General features: G+C 33.1%; 1 protein-coding gene across 2 annotated transcripts in view; it reads right to left on the bottom strand.

Annotated features, from left to right (window-relative positions):
- Positions 1–23,012, bottom strand: part of CPNE8 (copine 8) — a 227,624-nt gene that overhangs the window by 24,594 nt on the left and 180,018 nt on the right. Inside the window, exons 15-17 of one of the 2 annotated variants that reach the window (XM_058743122.1) lie at positions 21,422–21,603; positions 14,518–14,645; positions 4,552–5,843 (exon numbers count right to left, since the gene is read on the bottom strand). In XM_058743122.1, coding sequence (XP_058599105.1) covers positions 5,840–5,843; positions 14,518–14,645; positions 21,422–21,603 — 314 coding nt within the window. In that variant the 3' untranslated portion in view covers positions 4,552–5,839. Of the gene's footprint in view, positions 1–4,551; positions 5,844–14,517; positions 14,646–21,421; positions 21,604–23,012 lie in introns of those variants that run through there. The other variant, XM_058743121.1, reaches the window with a different exon arrangement.

The raw sequence follows: 23,012 nt of genomic DNA, 5'->3' as shown, positions 1-23,012 counted from the left end.
TACTTATTACCAATAAAATTCCTTCATAACCTGAAGTACCCAAAGGAATCAAATTTGAGCAGATCAGGGACAGACGAATCACATATGTCAGGGCAAAACTTATTTCTTGGAGAGCAGAATTAACAACGATATGGACAAGAAAAATGTTTACAACTTTTCCATAGACTAGAGAAACTCATAATTGCTCATGCAGCTAACAAAATGGTAATTTCATAGGCTGATCAAGAGAATACAGTAAGTGTCATGTTCACACCCTATAAAAATAGCATTGAACTGGTTCCACAATGTATAGTCAAAACTATTCTCACAATATTGAACAAATGATCTTCTCCATTAAAGAATTTATAAGTTTGATGGTTACACAATCAATGAAAAACAGTCCAAACCAGATTTGAGACTATTCTATTTAATGCTTAGCTTTTTTTCTTACTAAAAGAAGTCAGGTAATCTCTGTCAGGTATTCATTTTTAATTTTTAAATACCCATTATTTTTTAAAAATTTTAATGTTTATTTTTGAGAGAGAGAGAGAGAGAGAGAGTATGAGCAGGGGAGGGGCAAATTAGAGAGGGAGACACAGAATCTGAAGCAGGCTCCAGGTTCTGAGCTGTCAGCACAGAGCCCCACGCGGGGCTAATCCATGGACTGTGAGATGATGACCTGAGAAAAGTCAGACGCTTAACCTAGTGAGCCATGCAGGTGCCCCAATACCCATTATTTTTAAAAAGCATTTCTTACTATGTTTCAGAAACAGGGTTTTATATTTCATGAGATTAATGGAAGACTATAAATAGCTTCTGAGTACAAGAATGTAGCTTTTCTGCTCTTCTTACCAAATGATGCTCTTAAAATGGCAAATTTTTACCAGATTCAGAAACAATACAGAAAGTAAAATATTATGCATTTCTATAAATATCATTTCAAGTGGCTTAACTGTCTGAATTTTTTTTTTTTGGTATTTACTTTTTATTTCTCTTCCAACACTTCTGATCACCCATAAAGTCTCAGTTGTTAGTATAGGTTTTCCCCCAGCTTTATTGAGGTATAATTGGCATACAAAAAAACTGCACAGAATTAAGATATATAACTTGATGAGTTTGAACATATTCATAAATTCATGTTACCATCAAAACAATCACAGTAATAAATATACCATTCTTAAATTTTCCTGTGTCCCCTTTATGTGTGTGCACATGGTAAAAAAAAATATTAATGCAAAATCTACCCTTTTAACAAAAATTTAAGTGCACAATATCGCATTGTTGCCCATTGGCATATCTTGGCAGTTGTGAATAATGCTACAGACACTTCTTCGAGATCCTGATTTCAGTTTTTTTGGATGTATACTCAGAAGTGGGATTTCCAGTAGCTCTATATTTTTTGAGAAATCTCTATGTTGGCTTTTCATAGCAGCTGCACTAATTTAAAATTCCCACCAACCATGCACAAGGGTTCCAATTTCTTCACATCCTCACCAACACTTACTATCTTTTTGACTTTTTGATAATAGCCATGTACAAGTGTACAAGCCATTTACAAGTGTAAAGTAATGATAGTTCACTGTGGTTCTGATTTGCATTTCCCTGATGATTAGAAATGTTGAGCATTTTGTATATACCTATTGGCCATTTGTATGCCTTCTTTGAAGAAATGTCAGTGCCAGTCCTTTGCCCATTTCTAAAATCAGATTAGTTGCATTTTTGCTATTGAGTTGTATGAGTTCCCTATATATTTTGGAAATGAACCCCTTATCAAATATATAAGTTGCAAATATTTTCTCACACTCTGTAGGTTGTCTTTTCATTATGTTGATGGTTTCTTTTGCTGTGTAGACACTTTTTACTTTGATGTAGTCCCACTTGTCTATTTCTGCTTTTGCTGCTTGTGCTTTTGGTGTCATACCCAAGAAATCATTGCCAAGACAAAGAAATCATTGCCAAGACCAATGTCAAGGTTTTCTCTTTTATTCTAAGAGTTTTATAGTTTCATGTCTTACGTTCAATCAATTTTCAGTTAATTTGTGTGAGTGGTAGTAAAAGGATCCAATTTCATTCTTTTTCATGTGTATATCCAGTTTTCCCAACACCAATTATTGAAGAGATAATTCTTTCCTCATTTTGTATTCTTGGCACTTTTGGCAAAAACCTGCAGGTTTTTGTCTGGGCATCTCTATTCTATTCTATTGGTATAGATGCTTTTTTTTTATTTCAGTACCTTGCTCTTTTAATTATTGCACCTTTGGAATATGTTTTAAAATCAGACAGTGTGATGCTTGCCTCCAGCTTTGTTCTTTCTCAAGATTGCTTCAGTTATTCAAGGTCCTTTGTGCTTTCACATATATTTTAGGATTTTTTTTTTTATTTCTTCAAGAAATATCATTAAGATTTGGGTAGGGATTGCACGGAATCTGTAGAACACTTTGGGTAGTATGGACATTTACACAATATTAATTTTTCTAATCCATAAATGTGGCATGTCTTTCCATCTATCTGTGTCTGCTTTAATTTTTTCATTGCATTCATTGCATCAATTTTTCATTGATGTTTCATAGTTTTCACTATAAAAGCCTTTCACTTCCTTAAGTTTATGCCTAAGTATTTTATTTCACTTTTTTGGTGCTTTTATAAATGGGATTATTTTCTTAATTTCCTTTTCAGATAGTGTGTTATTTGTTTAGAAATGCAACTTTTTTACAGGTTGATTATGTATCCTGAAACTTTACTGAGTTCATCAGTAAATGGGTTTTTTGTTTTGCTTTATTTTGCTTTGTTTTACTTCCTTCAGTCTTTAGGGTTTTCTACATGTAAGATCACGTCATCTGTAAACAGAGGTAATTTTATTCTTCCTTTATTATTTGGATGACTTTTACTTATTTTTCTTGTCCAATTGCTCTAAGACTTCCAGAGATATGTTGAATAGACGTGGAAGAATGGGCATCCTTGCTTTGTTCTATATTTTAGAGGAAAGCTTTTACTTTTTGGGTTTTTTTTAAATCATTAAGTATGATGTTAGCTGTGACCTTTATTGTGTTGAGGTAAATTCCTTCTGTACCTAATTTGTTGATAGTTCTTATCAGGAAAGACTGTTGAATTCTATCAATGTTTTTTCTCTATCTTTTGAAATGGTCATGAGATTTTGGTCCCTCATTCTGTTAATGTGTTGTATCATATTTATTGATTTGCATATGTCAAACCATCTTTGCATGCTAGAAATGCATCCTACTTGGTGATGGTGATAATTCGTTGAATGTGCTCTTGTATTCAGTTTGCTAATAATCTGTTGAAGATTTTGACATCATGTTTATCAAGGATGTTGGTTTGTAGTTTTCTTGTGGTGCCTTTGTCTGACTTTATTATCAGGGTAATGCTGGCTTCATAAAATGAACTTGGAAGTATTTGCTCTTCTATTTTTTTTTTTTTATAACAGTTTAAGAAGAATTGGTATTAATTCTTCTTTAAGTCATTGGTAAGATATGCCTTGTAGCCACTTGGCCCTGAGCCTTTTCTTTGTTGGGAGATTTTTGATAACTGATTCATTCTCTTTATTTGTTATTGGTATGTACATCCTTTCTATTTCTCTTGATGTATTCTTGGTACATCGTATATTTCTAGGAATTTATCCATTTCTTCTAGGTTGTCCAATTTGTTAAAGTACAATTGTTTATAATAATCCCTTATGATATTTTTTATTCCTGTGAAATCAGTTGTAATGTTTTCTCTTTCATTTTTTGAGTCTTGTCTCTTTCCTTTCTTAGTCTAAGGGTTGGTCAGTTTTGTTTACCTTTTCAAAAAACCAACTCTTAGTTTTGTCAATTTTTTCTAATGTTTTTCTATTCTCTATTTCATTTATTTCTGCTCTAATTATTATTATTTCTTTCCTTCTGCTAACCTGTACTTTTTCTTCTTCTTTTAGTTCCTTTTGGTGTAAAGTTAGATCCTTTAAGATTTTTCTTCTTTATTAACATGCAATATTTATTGCTATAAACTTTCCTCTTAATAGTGCCTTTACAATATTCCGTTAAGTTTTGGTATATTGTTCTTTCATTTATCTCAAGATATTCCCCAATTCTTTTTGTATTTTTTTTTTTTTTTGACTCAGTGGACATTCGAGAGTATGTTGATTTCTATTCATTAATGAATCTTCCTGATTTCTTTTTTTTTTCTACTGTGTTTGCAAAGGAGACTTGGAATTATTTCAATCTTCTTAAATTTATTAAGACTTGCCTTGTGTCCTATAATCTATCCTAGAGAATATGCCATGTGTGCTTGAAAAGAATATGTATTCTGGAGCTACTGAGTAGAATATTCTGTATATATCTGTTAGGTCCATTTGGTCCAGAGAGGTGCTCAAGTTTGCAGTTTCCTTATTGATCATCTATCTGGATGATGTATTCATTATTAAAAGTGGGGTACTGAAGTCTTCTAATATTATTGTATTAGAGTCTATTTGTCCCTTCATACATGTCAATTTTTTGCTTAGGTGCTTTGATATTGGGTGCATACGTATTTATAATGATTATATCTTCCTGTTGAATTGATACTTTTTAAGAAAAATTTCATTTTAAGATAAATATTTTATTTAAGATATATAACATGATGGTTTGATATATACATAGAGAGTAAAATGATTATTACAATTACGCTAATTAACATATCTCCTCACATAGTTCCCATATTTACTATTTTAGCAAATTTCCAGTATTCAATACAGTATTTCACTGTAGTCATCATGCAACATATTAGATCTCTAGACTTATTCATCCTACATAATGCAACTCCATATCCTTTGACCAATATCTCTATTTTCCCTACCTCCCTTCTCCTGCTAACCACCATTCTACTTTCTGCTTCTATGTATTAAACTTTTTAAAATTCCACATATAAATGAGATCATGCAGTGATTTTCACTGATCATGCATTTTTCTTCCTAAGTCTTGCTTATTTCACCTAGCATAACATTATGCAGGTTCATCCATGTTGTTGCAAATGGTAGGCTCTCCTTTTTTAAGGCTGAATAATACTTCATGAATATGAACGTTTCTCCCACTATCAGAAAGTAGAACTTTGCTATGAAATCTTCTATAAGCAGAAATGGTATAAAGTAGAAAAAAAAAGCAAGTACCATTAGCTTATATGGAACTTTTTGAGTGTTGGTTCCCAGACCTAAACAATAGTCTATCTTAGATTTTCTGACACCTTAGGACACATCTTGCTAACAGATGCACAGAATAAGTGGAGATAAAGCACAGATGCTCACAGACATGGTTCAAAGCTAAGGCACCTTGATGATGAGATGCTGAGTGTAGTTCCCAGGGAAGGGGCCTGGTGGCATCACTGTCATGCTCATGATGCACGCTGCCTCTATGACCGCTTGCAGTAAAACAAACACTGCAATCTATTTCATAAAAGCAAAAATCTCTGGATTTCTTTTGGTTAGTGGAAACAGATCCTAATATAGGTCTTTTGTAAAAGTGAAGTGGTGTAATGTGAACTTTTGAAAACTGGAGGAAACCTGTGTATATCAATCAACATATCATATAAACTGACCCTTTTATTATGTAATAACCTTCTTTGGCTCTTGTGCCAGTTTTTGACTTAAAGTCTATCTTCTCTGATAGAGGTACAGCCACCCTCCCTGCTTTCTTTCAGTTACCATGTGCATGGAGTATCTTTTTTCATCCCTTCATTTTTGGCCTATGTATGTCCTTAGATCTAAGTTGAGTTTCTTATAGACAGCATATAGTTGGGACTTGTTTTTTATCCATCCAGCCACTCCATGTCTTTTCATTGCTGAGTTTAATATATTTTCATTTTGGTTTTCTTTTGATTCACCAGAAACTATTTACCTAAGAGAAGGAGAGAATATATTCATACCACCAGAAGAGTTAGGAATAGAACCTGAAGCAGATATAGTAAACCTGGAATTTCTTTGTTGTTTATCTTAAAACTTCATAGGGATTCTGCATTTTACTTTATAATAAACATGTGCTTTTATTAATGTTTTATATTTCTTAACTTTGCTGTAGAAAGATATATGAGCTTATTGTGTGGCTCTCACTACTGCCAGATGCACTAATTTGAAAATAAATTTCATTTTACATAAGAACTATTCAATCTATTTTAGTCTTTATCACCAAAAGCACCATAAATTAATCTTTTAAAACTTGCCATGATTTCTATGGCATTTGCTGTATGCATTGACATATTGTTGCACTTTGCAAGTAAAGCTAAGTTTCAAACAAAATCATATTTTGTGCTACCATTTCTTCTAATTTAGTCCACTTTAAAATATTATAATTTGTGATAAAATAATTGAAATGCTACAGAAATGTGCTAAGTAGAAAGTAGAGGCTGATCACATCTCAATCTATCTTCCAGAAGGTAACCCTGATATATACTCTTGCAGATTCAAATTATATTTTAAAGGTATTAAAGAAGCTTGCTGCTTAAAGGAAACTGATGATGAATCCTTCTGTAAATTGCATAATTAAAACTTTCATTATTAAAAGCCTGCTAAATGTCTTTTTTCATATATAGGCAATCCATAATTTATATTTTAATATTACTGTGATAAATCTGAGAGAGAGGTTAACTTTGTCAGGGGTTTGGAATTCAAACGCATTCCCCTGGAGTCTTTTGTCAGGCAACTTTCTGGGATCATGTTTATAAAAGTGCGTAAGTGGTTGGTTCAGATTTCTGGGATATTCTTTCAGCTTACTATTGGTTCATAGGAATAAAGAGGGCAACAAGATAAGAAACTGACTCAAGAATGTTTTATTTAGGTAGTTTAATTTTGATATATGCAATGAATTAAATTTTAATACTAATTAAATCTTACTAGTTAAATCTTAATATGTAAATATTTCAATACAAAGTAACAGTAATTTTTATGTTACAAAGTTGTATTTTTGGCAGTGTGATGAAGTGACAGACTGTGTCCACAACCATATGTAGTTTTGTTGCACTTTCTTTTATGTGCCTTTATCTTTGAAGCACAGCTAAAAGGGCTTAAGTTTATGCAAGACATCATAACAGTTATCTGGGATAAGATTATTCTGTTAGGGATTTTAGCTCCAGCTCAAATGGCCACTCTTCCATATCCATTTTGTCATCAATAAAATAGGAATAATAACACTACTGACAGCTCATAGAGTTATTGTGAAGATTAAAACAAATATTCCACATGATGGCATTGAGCACATTGTCTGAGACAGACTATGGGTTCAAAACTGAAAATTAATTTTAGTTGATTACCTGCATCTAGATATCTAGATACAAAAATCTAGTCAGTAGTTAGAAATTGATAGATCCCTCATAGAAACTGAAATATGACAGCCTCAAAACTAGTAACTGGTTAGGCACAAGAAACAGAGGACTAGTAGTTAGGAAATAATGCATATTATTCAAGTCAAGGGAATAGTAAAATTTTCATGATAGCCTGAAAAGATAATTGATACTTTCATTGGTATATTAGTTTATTTTCAAGTTATAAGCTGGTAAAAAATACCAACAAAATATATTTCAAATAACTTAAATTCATTGAGGTAGAATTCTAGATGAAGAGAAATTTTGAAGATGTAAACAGGAATGTAAAAATAGTAATCGCCATATATCCAAGAGGGCACTGACATTAGTCAGGGGATGAGTAAACTCCACTCTATTACAACCATGTCTCTATAGACACATGATTTCCTTAACATGTTTCTTCCTCCTATTGCTAGTTATTGAGAATTAAACATAGTGTTGTAGATATTAGGTGTATTAATAAATTCATACATGGAAAGGATTTCTTTGATTTTAAATTTGTTTTCAGTGTACAACATAACGGTCATGCATTAGTTTTGGTAGGCATGATTGTCTTACATGTTAACTTGGTTAGGCTCTGATAGCCAGTTATCTAGTTCCCGTGAAGCTACTTTGAAGATATAGTTAATATCTACAATTGGATGACTTTAAGTAAATGAGACTATCTCAAAAATGTGGATGGGCTTCATTCAATCAGTTGAAGGCCTTAACAAAAACGGTTTTCCCAAAGGAAAAGGGATTCTGACTCAAAACTGCAAGAATATCATCCTACCTAAGTTTCCAACCTGCCAGCTTTCCCTACAAATTTCTGATTTGTCAGTGCCTACTACTGCATGAGCCAATTCTTTAAAATAAATTTATCTATATATCTATATTTGTATGTCTTATTAGTTCTGTTTCTCCTGAGGACCCTGCCTCATGCAGTAGGTATCTATCACAATCACATTTTCCATAGGTCATTAAAATAGACTAAGTATTATCATTAACAGTTCCTTCAGTTTTCTATTATAAACTCGCTTATTAAAATGTAGTTATAATGCATGGTATACAGAAAATTCAATTAAACAAATAGGTGTGGATTTATCAGTAAATGCAAAGAATTGGGTTTTATGTTGGTTTATAACATATACATTATAAATTATATTATTATTATAAATATTAAATATAATTTAATTTAAATATAATTTATAACATGGTATTTATATATATATGTGTGTGTGTGTGTATATATATTATATATAATTATATATATGTGTGTGTGTATATATATATACAATTCCTGTCTTCAGCGGAGAAAAAAATCTACATGTAACAATTGAGTGGAATCAAATTAGTGGGTGTTTTGATAAAGGTATTCATAAAATGACAATTCATAGCTCAGAAGTAATGATTCTCTATGGCTGAAGTATGGCACATTTGGGAGAATGTGGAGGGAAATGAAAGTGGATGAGTGGTGGTAGTTGGATATTAAAAGTTCTTAAATACCAAACCAAAGTGTTCAAACTTAAACTTGTCACAGGGCACCAATGGATGTTGAGTGGGATTTTTACATTGTCTGAAATGTTATTCCCTAGACAACTCTATGAAAGGAAAACTGGTAAGACAGGAAATTAGAAGCAAGCAGTTGGATAATCTCAGAACATCACAAAGAACTTTCAAGTTTCACAAACATGATGCTTTGGGTGTTAACTCACAATATTGTTATTTCAATATTATCTAAAAAGTCAATAGTCTTATAAAATAGATTTAAGTTCTAAAAATGAGCATACGGTTAAAATTATTATTCTTAAAAAGAATAAGAATAAGAATTCTTCAAAATGTTAATAGAAAACTATCACAAATTAAGCTTTTATCAATATAGAAAACACACTTTATAAGAAGAAAAAATCAAGCAAATAAAAAACCATTTGCTTTTTATTTTACAAAATGTATTTTTAATGACAAATACCTTAACATACAGAATTCAGTTATTAAACATTTGTTAAGTACACTTACCTCCTATATGATGGGCATGTTGAAGAACTGATGAATGCATTTCGAAATAACAAAATACTCACTGAGTTTTATTTAAAACAGGAGTCTCATACACTGTAACTATGGAACTTCTCATGATTTAGAAAAAATGGTACCTTGTCTTTTAAACTGATAAATTTTTTGGATGGTGATTTTGGGTCAAACAGAAATTGTCTGTCTTAATAAAAAGTTTAAAAATTAAAGTAAACCTATTCTCAAAGATAAAGGAGTAAAGCATTTCTTATGTAGCTTCATAATAAGACATAGATACATGAGACTTCAGATTGTATTGGAAGGAAAAGAGGATTCCTCAAAAGCCGTATCGTATGTGTTTCTTATTTTCTCTCATTAAAAAAAATAAGAAAGAATTATTAGATCATGGATTATTGCTGAGAATCTGATAGTTAGCTGGCATCTATCCCTATCTTTGAGAATTTCTTAAAATGCTAGACAATACATGAAAAATGGTAATAGGACAGTATAGAGCCTACAGTTTTAAATGGTATATAGAAATGCAGCTAGAAATTGTATATCTAAAAGTTTAACTTTAATAGTAGAGATATCCAGGGTAAAAAATATAAAATTAACTAGTAAACCCTTGAGAACATTTATCATAACTAGCATGAATTCACACAAAAGAAATCCTATCCTTTTTCTATCTTTTTATAAAAGACAGTCATCTGTATAGTACTGGGTGAGAGAGAATGAGACAACTATAATTTATTTTGTACTAATATTATTTTTTGATACTGCTTTATTTGACAAACATCAAACATCAAAAAACTAGGAAATAGAGTACAGATGACACTACTCACATAGGCTAATATAATTAGGTAGGATATGTTTTTCAAATTACAGGTAATGACCCATTAGTGGATTTTGAAATCAATTTTGTGGGTCAAGACCTGTATATATATATATACAATTGAGTGGAATCAAATTAGTGGGTGTTTTAATAAAGGTATTCATAAAATGACAATTCATAGCTCAGAAGTAATGATTCTCTATGGCTGAAGTATGGCACATTTGGGAGAATGTGGAGGGAAATGAAAGTGGATGAGTGGTGGTAGTTGGATATTAAAAGTTCTTAAATACCAAACCAAAGTGTTCAAACTTAAACTTGTCACAGGGCACCAATGGATGTTGAGTGGGATTTTTACATTGTCTGAAATGTTATTCCCTAGACAACTCTATGAAAGGAAATTTCTAGTATATATATATAGTATATATATATATATATATATATAGTATACTATATATACTATAGTATATATATATACATATATATACTATATATACTATATACTATACTATATATAGTATATATATACTATACTATATATACTATACTATATACTATACTATAGTATATACTATACTATATATAGTGTATATATACTATAGTATATATATATACTATATATATATATTATATATATATATATATGAAAAAAAATAGTAGAAATAGAAAGGGAAGGAAAATTTCCAGACTCATTTTATGAAGCCAGCATTACTTTGATTCCCAAACCAGAGACCCAGCAAAAAAAGAGAACTACAGGCCAATATCCCTGATGAATATGGATGCAAAAATTCTCAACAAGATACTAGAAAATCGAATTCAACAGCATATAAAAAGAATTATTCACCATGATCAAGTGGGATTCATTCCTGGGCTGCAGGTCTGGTTCAATATTCGCAAATCAATCAATGTGATACATCACATTAATAAAAGAAAATTTAAGAACCATAGGATCCTGTCAATCGATGCAGAAAAAGCATTTGACAAAATTCAGCATCCTTTCTTAATAAAAACCCTTGAGAAAGTCGGGATAGAAGGAACATACTTAAACATCATAAAGGCCATTTATGAAAAGCCCACAGCTAATATGAAAAGCCCACAGCTAATATCATCCCCAATGGGGAAAAACTGAGAGCTTTCCCCCTGAGATCAGGAACACGACAGGGATGTCCACTCTCACTGCTGTTGTTTAACATAGTGTTGGAAGTTCCAGCATCAGCAATCAGACAACAAAAGGAAATCAAAGGCATCAAAACTGGCAAAGATGAAGTCAAGCTTTAACTTTTTGCGGATGACATGATACTCTACATGGAAAACCCGATAAACTCCACCAAAAGTCTACTAGAACTGATACATGAATTCAGCAAAGTCACAGTATACAAAATTAATGTACAGAAATCAGCTGCATTCTCATACACCAATAAATGAAGCAACAGAAAGACAAATAAAGAAACTGATCCCATTCACAATTGCACCAAGACTCATAAAATACCTAGGAATAAACCTAACCAAAGATGTAAAAGATCTGTATGTTGAAAACTATAGAAAGGTTATGAAGGAAACTGAAGAAGATACAAAGAAATGGAAAGACATTTCGTGCTCATGGATTGAAAGAATAAATATTGTTAAAATGTCAATACTACCCAAAGCAATCTACACATTCAATGCAATCCCAATCAAAATTGCACCAGCATTCTTCTCAAGGCTAGAACAAGCAATCCTAAATTTGTATGGAACCACAAAAGACCCCAAATAGCCGAAGTAATATTGAAGAAAACCACAGATAGAGGCATCACAATCCCAGACTTTAGCCTCTAATACAAAGCTGTAATCATCAAGACAGTATGATATTGACACAAAAACAGATACATAGACCAACGGAATAGAATAGAGACTCCAGAATTAGACCCACCAGTGTATAGCCAACTAATGTTTGACAAAGCAGGAAAGAATATCCAATGGAAAAAAGACAGTCTCTTTAACAAATGGTGCTGGGAGAACTGGACAGCAACATGCAGAAGAATGAAACTAGACCACTTTCTTACACCATTCACAAAAATACACTCAAAATGGATAAAGGACCTGAATGTGAGACAGGAAACCATCAAAACCCTAGAGGAGACAGCAGGAAAAAACCTCTCTGACCTCAGCCGCAGCAATTTCTTACTTGACACGTCTCCAAAGGCAAGGGAATTAAAAGCAAAAATGAACTACTGGGACCTCATGAAGATAAAAAGCTTCCGCACTGCAAAGGAAACAATTAACAAAACTAAAAGGCAACTGACGGACTGGGGAAAGATATATGCAAATGACATATTGGATAAAGCACTAGTATCCAAAATTTATAAAGAACTCACCAACCTCCACACCCAAAAAACAAATAATCCAGTGAAGAAATGGGCAGAAAACATGAATAGACCCTTCTCTAAAGAAGACATCCAGATGGCCAAATAAAAAGATGCTCAACGTCACTCCTCATCAGGGAAATTACAAATCAAAACCACACTCAGATACCACCTCAAGCTGGTCACAGTGGCTAAAATGAACAAATCAGGAGACTATAGATGCTGGAGAGGATGTGGAGAAACAGGAACCCTCTTGCACTGTTGGTGGGAATGCAAAGTGGTGCAGCTGCTCTGGAAAACAGTGTGGAGGTTCCTCAAAAAATTAAAAATAGCGCTACCCTATGACCCAGCAATAGCACTGCTAGGAATTTACCCAAGGGATACAGGAGTACTGATGCATAGGGGCACTTGTACCAAAATGTTTATAGCAGCACTTTCAACAATAGTCAAATATGGAAAGAGTCTAAGTGTCCACCAACTGACGAATGGATAAAGAAGATGTGGTTTATATATACAATGGAATACTACTTGGCAATGAGAAAGAATGAAATATGGCCATTTGTAGCAACATGGATGGAACTGGAGAGTGTTATGCTAAGTGAAATAAGCCAGGCAGAGAAAGACAGATACCATATGTTTTCACTCATATGTGGATCCCGAGAAACTTAACAGAAGACCATGGGGGAGGGGAAGGGGGGAAAAAAAGTTACAGAGAGGAAAGGAGGCAAACCATAAGAGACTCTTAAAAGCTGAGAACAAACTGAGGCTTGATTGGGGGGGTTGGGAGAGGGGAAAGTGGGTGATGGGCATTGAGGAAGGCACATGTTGGGATGAGCACTGGGTGTTGTATGGAAACCAATTTGACAATAAATTATATATTAGGACACCATAGAAATAAAATAATAGGACACCATAGAAATAAAAAGGAAATATATGATAAGTATTATTCCATAAATAATCCTTTTTTTAAGTTGTTTGTGTCCAGAGTTGAGATGTAAAATTCATAACTTAAAACAGATTGTGGGTGGAAATATTTCAAAAACCTGAGCTGATATTTCAAAAACACTCAGAAAATGGTCATCAATGTATCATTGTCAACCTGAGGTGGACTTCCACAGCAGAGTTCCACTGAGGTCAGCCCCAATACAGGGGTATTTTAGTATCTTGTCTATGTCCCAGATAATGGAAAGTAGAACACAATTAAGGCACTCATGATGTCCAGTACGGAGATGATTCAGTACCAGAACCTTTAAACAGAGAACTGAGTTTTCATATCACCTTTGTGCACTGATAAAATTATCCAAATGCAGTATATTTTCACGTTCTTACTGCATATTTGGAAGGACACAAAAGCTACACTTTTTAAATTTTCTAAAAATAAGGCAGTGTTTCATAGGATCTGCAACTGGGTCAAACTTTTTAGGGATTTTAAAAGTGGTGTCTAATTTATTTGTTTATACACTGATGAAGAAAATGATAAGTGTGTGTACATTTTTACATTTAAATTTTTTTTCTAGAATATGTAGTTGGAATCATAAGCAATTATATTCTGAACTCAATACTATGTACTATATACAGGTAAAGCTCTGGGAATTCTTAAAATTAGCTATTATATTAATTTCAGAGTGGTTAAAATAATGTGCCCTATATTATCACTGAAAGACTTTAGTTGTCTTCATGGAATTTGGTCTCTTATTACTTCTATGTTACCATGGGATGTGATATTAGATTGAATGATTTATACCATTGAGATCATAATCGATCTTGTTATTGCTCTCATGGCTGCCTTTTCAAAGAATAGAACATTTTTCTTGGTTGAACAAATACAGGTTCTGATAATAACTAAGTGTATATTTCTTCACTTGAGATTTTGCTGTAAAGTTCTCAGCAAAGTATTACAATAGTTCAGTGGAGACTCTTCCCACTGTATCTTTTTCCTCATTTTCTTAGAGGTAAATTAGAAGAAAATACTTTTCATTTGTGGAGTCATGGTAACAATAATATAATTTCACTGCTGTCTGGGACACTGGGATAAACATCTTGTCTCTGTCCACTTACCTTGCTACATGATTAATTACAGGAGCGAAGTTGGTTGGCCCATACAGTTGTACAGATTTCAGACTCCTATAATAAGCCTCCATGACTCCTTCAATGCCATCACAGTAGGGATTTTGAGGGTTTCCATTCTGCAGAATTTACAGGCAAAAAAGAGTAAAAGTTAATAGTGTCTATAAAGATCAAATGAAAAAGAGAAACGATATGTTGATACTCAAAGATTTTTTGGAAGCACAAATTTTTTGAAAGCACATTTATATCATAGCAAAACATAATTAAATTAAGTGGTCAACAACAGATTACAATATATTATGTAGATTATGATATGATGAATCTAATATATAGTCATTAAAAACTGATACTCTTCATAAAAAGAACCGCAGAAAATTCTAAATAATCTTGAGAAGCTGAATATCACAACATTCCATAATTAATGGCTTCATTTTACACATGTCTGTGAATATGTAGAGAAGAACATATAAAAATCCTGAAAAGAGGTAAATATTAACAGTGGTTAACTCTGGGTGATTACATATAATTGGTGGCTTTTTTTCATTCTTTAAACTATTCAGTCTTTTCTGAGTTTTCTGCAGTGATATCTATTAAAATCAAGAAAAAAATTGCTATCAAAAAAAAAAGAAAAAATTGCTATCCATTCAGTTTTACCTCATAGAAGGAAAACTATGAAAGGTCTGCCACATGCACATTTACATGTTGCAATAACCCCAAGCAGAGAAGGAATGCAATTTGGTGTGAGAAATGTCAAGACAAGGTAAAAGGAATAGAAGCAAAGAATCATCCATGTTCTTTAAGGGAAATGAGCTCGCCATTAGGTTCTTATTCTGGAGATGGCACCCAGAAGGGCAACTTTACACCTGGAGACCTAGACCAGCTTTTCCATACCTTAAATGCTTGAGGGTTAATTCTCCTAGACCAGATTTAACAAATAACATGAAGCAGTATATTAGTTATCTATTGCTTTGTGGCAAATTACGTCAAGAGTTAGTGGTTTAAAACAGTAATTATTTCTTATCTCAACATCTTTTGGGTGTCAGCAGCAGCTTAATGGATGGTTCTTGTTTGGCATTTCTCATGAGTTTGCAGTCAGTATGCCAACCTGGACACCTGAGAGCTTAACCAGAGTTGCAGAATCTGCTTCCAAGAAGGCTCATTTAAATGGCTGCCGGCAGGAGGTCAACATGGTCTCTCTGCAGGGCTGCTTGAGTGTTCTTACAACATGGCAGCAAACTTCCTCAGAATGAGCAATCCAAGAAGACAGCAAGAAGGAAGCCCCAATGCCCTTTATAAGCCAGTCTCATAAGATGCACACCATCACTTCTACTTTAATCTATTTGCTAAAAATGCATCCCTAAGTATAGCCTATGCTCAAGGGAAGGGGAGTTAGGCTCCATGTCTGAAAGGGGAGAAGTATTAAAAACTATAGATACATTTGAAAACACTAGAGACCTTAATTATATTTAAACATAGTTAATAATAATTTCATGATGCATGTTTATCTCTGAACAATCACTGGCCATTTATAACTAAAATTTGTTGAATTTTATATACTAAGCTTTACACTAAAGCATTTATATGTATTATATAGATTTTATAACAACCCTAAAAAAAGCAGATAAAGTATTGTCATTATCTCCACATTACAAATGAAGAAACTAAGGCACTGAGAGCTTAGATAACTGTGCCCCAAAGTTATTTCAACCACTTCAATTTTGCCATTTATGAGAGAGGAATTTTTACCCACTTTTTCCTATTAATTTTGTCTTTTCATCAAATTTTTTATTCATTAACTATCATGTCAATTTTTAAAAACATAAAAATAATAAAAGCCCTCTTATAATTTATAATAATATAGACCTCTTTATAATTTTATATTATACAATTGGTTACATTAATTGATTGAAATTATAATATAAAAGCTTAATATTTAGCACAAAGCAGTTAATGATTGCTTTTGATGTTAATCTGAGCTGACCTATTTAACCTTCCTTTAAATAAAATTTTACAGTGTTCTTTCCTTTAATCAGATATGAAGCTGATTAAAATTAAAACTCATTATTGCTTTTTAGCATATAAAAATGTATTCCATATCTGCCTTTAGGGGGAGAAATACAAACCAAGATGGTTCTGAGCAACTTTTTCATTATCCTTTTAACATTTTGACTAAGGGTTTATATTTCTAGAAAATAATATATTTTCTGTATTCCTGTGGAACTAAAATTACAAGGTCACCATTTTTCTCACCATTTTATTTCTTAGTGGAAAGATAATTAGTGGATGTTCTATTCATCATTATGGAATATTTAAAGCACTGATTTCTGGGGCACCTGGGTGGCTCAGTCAGTTGAGCGTCCAACTTCGGCTCAGGTCATGATCTCACAGTTCGTGGGTTCGAGCCCTGTGTCGGGGTCTGTGCTGACAGCTCAGAGCCTGGAGCCCGCTTCGATTTCTGTGTTCTCCTCTCTCTCTGCCTCTCCCCTGCTCATGCTCTTTGTCTCACAAAAGTGAATAAACATTAAAAAAAAATTATAAAGCACTGATTTCTGCATTAGTCCTAATTCTGTAATAAATTGCTCTAAGAATTCCTCATACGAGTTGGATGATAAAAATATTTATGATGTAAAATTATACACTTTTTAATATATGCTTGGCATGATATCAGGATTATTTAAAATAATTTACAGCTATTAAAATGAGATTTTCCTTTTAATAACAAAGTTATAATGAGTTACACAAAGATTTTTTTAAGTCTGTTTAAAACTCCTTTCACAAACCAATTATGTGTTAGTTACTAATTACTAACAAGCAATTAGTTTTTACTTGTTAAAACAAATTAAAATGAGCTCATGTGTGCAACTAGCCCAAAAGCACAGGATATTTTTGAAAATAAGTGCATTCAATTTTGTTGTTTATTAATGAAGGGGGCAGTGGATGCCCTATTTTATATTTCCATTTTAATTAACAACCTTTTCCATTTATAAAATAATGAATGTTAATTTGTAGAACACATAGCACATAAAGAGCAGAATTTGAAACGAGCACTACTCCCACAGGGCAGACTTAAGTGTGGGGAGGGAGTTGGGCCCTTCTCCATTTTCCCCTCCATTTGGTTCCCTGAAAGATTGTACTGAATATTTAGATTCAGTTCTGAAAGAGAAGACTATATATAGTCTCTGCTGCTGCCTAGAACCTATAATACTTTTCAGCAGGCCTAACAAGCTGACAAAATGTTGAACAGAAGCTCTAAGGAGTTGTTACTTTACTCTTTGAAATGTATCTGCTGCTGCCCAGAGATTGCTTACTGTGGGGAAAAGTCTCCCTTTTATTCAATAAATAAACATCTGTTGAGCTTGTATTTTATGCATACAGTGTTAAGACCCTTGCTTGTTAAACTGTTAGCATCTAAATTTTTTTTTTAAATATTTATTTTTATTTTTGAGAGAGAAAGACAGTGAGAGCCAGGGAGGGGCAGAGAGACAGAGAGAGGGAAACAGAATCTGAAACAGGCTCCAGGCTCTGAGCTGTTAGCACACAGCCCAATGCAGGGCTCGAATTCACAAACCATGAGATCATGACCTGAGCTGAAAGTCGGATGCTTAACCAACTGAGCCACCCAGCCGCCCCAGATTGTTAGCATCTAGATGGATGACAACACACACACATGTTAAATTGTGCAGTTATCTATAAATGACAAGATAAGTGAAAAGTAGACCAGCACTTTTCGAGATCTAGTATGAAAAATCACTTGGACAGGTGTACCATTTCTCTATTGATCATTGCAGGAGACTTTCCTTTAAGGGTCACTGGCCTCATGCCCATTACAAATACTTCCTCTAAAGCTCCACACTATTATGCTATTATATTTTCCGTTATAACACCTTAAGGAGTCATCAAAATCACAATGGGAGGCGAGCAATGACTCCTTTTCACAACGTTTGTGCTAATGTGGTGGTACCAGCACATTCTTCCTTTCCTTTTCCCATTCCCTGTTCTTTTTCCACTATGGAATACATGAATATATTCTTATTCATATTTCAAATAAAAAGCTGGGGTTTATCTGAGACCCTTTGGATTAACAGCAAAGAAAACATAAAAAAATAAGTTTTTATGTTCAACTTTCAACATTTGTGTTAGCCCTAAACTCACCAATGAGGGGTTATTTAATTTTTAAGAAGGCCTCCCTTGCTAACTGAAAGATTACTTGAACTCAGTGTGATAAATAGATTAATATTTATGAATATACATCACAAATTCTTACCATGAAAATATGAGGGTTTGTTGGGATTACAGAGTATATTAGTTGTTAGATTGATATGGGACAGTTTTTCTATTTGCCATTTCAGCACCTAGAGACAGTTAAGGATGAAGTTAACAGAATAGTTTAGCAAAAAATCAAATCAAATACTAACTCTTTGAAGACCTACTTAAGTCTTACCTGTCTTATTTACCCAAGAAAACAAAAGTGCTTTGAAAAAATTAATCAGTTAGTAATGTTAAAGTTCATGCGCTATCATCAGTGTTGTTTTCATCTTCAATTTGGGGGACTATTTTTCATAACTTTAAAGGGGTATGATCTCTATCCTGTAAGTATTTGAGTTGGGTTCAAGAACTTTTAAGATGCAAATAATAAAAAAAATCCTTCCGTGGCAATAGATATTTGCATCGGTTTTGTTGTGAGGAAAGAATTTGGAAGTAGGAAAAGCAGAAAATGAGAGGTTTAGAGAGAGAGAGAAAAGGAAAAAAAAATACACAAGGGTGAGAAGAAATGTATGGAAGGAAAAATTAATAAGCCCCATTTAGTTTAACATAATTATTCTCTTTCTTAAGCTTTAAAATAGCTCATGACCTTTTTCCTGAAGCACTTAAGACTTAGCATCACATGAGTGATTTTCATGGTTTTATAAGTTTCTGGGAGATTTTAATTCTCTAAGACACAACAAAATCCCAATAGATATTTATTTTTATATGACAGTGGGAATGTGGCATGTGGGCTATTTCATGGAAGAAAGAATTAAAGCCTCCAGCAACCTTTCCTGAAATTATGTGGGCAATGGAATAGATAAGCAAGGATAAGTATAGAAATAAAAATGTAAAAATACTGCTCTTAAAAGATATTTAAGGAAGTTTAAATCTAATCATACAAAAGCTTCAGGAAGTGTGTGTGTGCATATGTATGTATCATAATCATACTCTATCATGGTGTTAAAAAGCACATATCTGAGAGGTGGGATTCATATAGGTACTGTTATAAAATTTGCTTTAGTAGTAGTTAAAGAGCATGTATTCTAAAATAAGACTGATCTGGGTTGAAGTCCTGTCTTCTGGAATCCTGGTTAATTCCTGTGACCCTAAGCTGAATTATACAACACATTGGACACTCTTTAACTGTATTCAGTATGACTGACACTTCCTAGAGTGGTGCAATGTGACAGTCATGATATACCTACCACATAGGAATTTTATGAAGACCGTATAAGAAAATGATTGTAAATATTTGGCTTGACACCGAGTAATTACTCAAAAAATGGTAGTATTATTATTTTTATTTTGCTTGCAGAACTTCTAAAAAATCTCTGATTATGCATTGCTTCTGTAACATGAATAAAAACAGCAAAGACTTACAAAGATAATGGGGATGCAAGGATTTACTCCTGAAATGTATAGAGGGTAGGGAAGCACTTCTAAACAGAAAAAGCCAAAGTTTTTCCAAAATGACAGGCAACCATTCCTATATTGATTTTCCCATTATTTGATCAGAAAGTACAGGGAGAATAAGGCTGACTGGGTGTATAAGCATTATCTTTGTGGAGTTTATTTGGAAAACAGAGTGCATTATCTTCAATTATCAACATTGCTTATCTTCAATCACAAAATATGGACTAGATCTATGTAAACATTAACTAGATAAATATTTATTTCAGTCATATCTATTCCATTCTATTGAAATCATAATTATAGCCACAATTATTGCTTCACATTAAAAGAAATTAATTTTAGTCATAACTAATCCTTTAAATTTGAACATGGTAGGTTAAGATAGTCACACATTCTTTGAGAGAGCCTCCCATTGAGAGGTGAAGGTTACTTTGAAACTTGGCTGGCCTTAGTGATTTGCTTGACTAAGAGAATTTAGCAAAAACAACTTTCTGGGATTTCTAATGCTATGGTATAGAGAGCCCTGCAGTTTCTGCCTCAGCCTTTTAGAATGCTCATTCTGGGGAAGCTGGCTGCCATGTAAGAAATCTGACTACCAAGAGATGGCCATACTGTGCTGAGGTCCATGATAACCACATGGGCAGGTCATATGTTGAAAAAGGGAGAGATGTCCAGGCAACTCAGCTATTTCAGTCATCTTGAGTATCAGATATGAGCAAAGAAGCCATCTTAGGGGACATGCTGGCCCTAGAACACATGATATGGAGAAGAACTGAGCAATCCAACCAACAGCCAGAATGAAGCCCAGATATATGGTTCTAGTCAACAATTCCAGCCACCTCTAGCCAATCAAGGCATCCTACTTAAGACCCCAGACATCTTGAAGAAATATATCATTTCCTATTGTATTCTGCTTAAATTCCTGACTCCAAAATTATGAGTATATGAAATGGTGTTGGTTTATGCCTCTAACTTTTAAGGAGTTCGTCATATAGCAATAGACAACCAGATTAGACCCTCTGAAACCAGATGCACTATAGATATATTTATTACTAATCTATTTCACTGTCTTTTTCTTCCATTATATCACACTTCTAAATCAATCATTTTGCAAAATTGAGCTGAGTCTATAGTCAAAAGAGTTGCTACATGACTGACTAAAGCATAAGTAGTGAACCAACATTAAAAGATATTATTTTTTTCAAAAGATCAAATCCTTGTGATGTACTCTTACCAAAGCAAATTCATGAGATATCCTTCCATCTGGAGGCAGTTTTGCACCAAAACCTAGAGCTGGGAACATTTTATCACTGTCATAATCTTGAACGATTTCTCCCACTGCTTTCAGGGCCATTCCATAGGCATTCAGTTGGTAAGGATTCATGTAATGGAGAGAAGTGGGCTGGGCAGGGTTGCCTGATGACAGAAAAAATATTTCAAACATAACTGATTAGAGTAAAGATGTCATTTTCTTGACAACATTTTCTTGATGTCTATTTCAGAATGAAATACTTAAAATTATGTTTTCTTTCTACATCCATACTATGTCAAATAGTTTCTTTTTGGATGGATATTAACATAGAAATTGTTATTACATTATACAGACATGTAGAAAGTTTTCCAAAGATATGCCAAAGCATATGCAGATTTTGTCAGAAATTATTCCTCACTGTCAATGCCACAGGCTATTTTTGAATCTCATTTACAGAAGAAGTATTTAAATACTTTTGTTAAACTGATTTTATTGTCATCTTTATTTTTAAAAAATCATGTGCCTTTGCCTTGAATCCTTATACCTATAATTAAAGGACTCAACTGATTTAATGGGCTTCAATAATTACAAAGCTTCCTAAAGTTCTGTTACAAACATAAATTGAATATTTGAGAAATATCCCAATTTAATCACTTAAAGAAAAGAAAGCATAGCGATTTTCAAATTCAAGCTAATTAAATATCTGTATTTGAAAAATTATTCACTGTTTCTAACTATACATTAAACTGAGAGTCAGAAGGCTCAAAGTCCAGTCTCAGAATTTTCAAGACAACACCTATAAAATGTCTGCAATAAATCCTACCACAGTGTTTACTGAAGGACAAAATGAGATTATGTGTGAAGTGATTAAAAATACCAAAGCTCCATAGAAATGTAAGGCTTAACTGCTACTGTTATTACTGTCTGGGTCATCCACAAGGTTCTGAAATTTCAATATACTTATACTCTATAGGGTGTTGGATTTGAATAGAGATGAATTTGAGTCAGAAAGAAATATCGTGCTACCACTCAAATACATTGAGATTCACATTGAGTTGTCCTAATTACCAGCACAAAGGCCGCTTGAAAGTCCACTTAGTTTCTTAAGTGAAAATGGAAAGCTAAATGGGACTTGTAATAGCACATAAAGCTCAATTCTACATTAAAACATTGCCTGAAGAAGGAAAGCCTCAGGGCACAGTTCTTTTCTGATAAGAAAATAATAATAATAATAATAATAATAATCAGCACTTGTGATCCAAAGAGAAACAAAATTAAGAAGAGATATCCCCTTGGTTTATAATACATATAATTGTACACAGAACATTTTTGGTCTAAAAATAATGCATTACATAAATGCAATTGTATTTCCAAAGGATTACCCGCATTCAAGGGCTGGTCCCACATGACAAAATTTCTGAAAAAGTATCTTCTGACCAAATAGCCTTAACATTCATTCCTCTCGATTTGACTAAACTTTGGAAAGAGTTCTTCATAAATATAGACCCCTGACCTTCCTTTTCTTAGAGCATTTGCTTTACAAAACTTGCAATTATAAATTCTTTCTCTGCAC

Source organism: Neofelis nebulosa, chromosome 8, assembly GCF_028018385.1.
Source record: "Neofelis nebulosa isolate mNeoNeb1 chromosome 8, mNeoNeb1.pri, whole genome shotgun sequence".
NCBI lineage: Eukaryota > Metazoa > Chordata > Mammalia > Carnivora > Felidae > Neofelis > Neofelis nebulosa.
The sequence above is the reverse complement of the archived record's forward strand: the minus strand, read 5'-3'. Positions and strand labels throughout refer to the sequence as shown.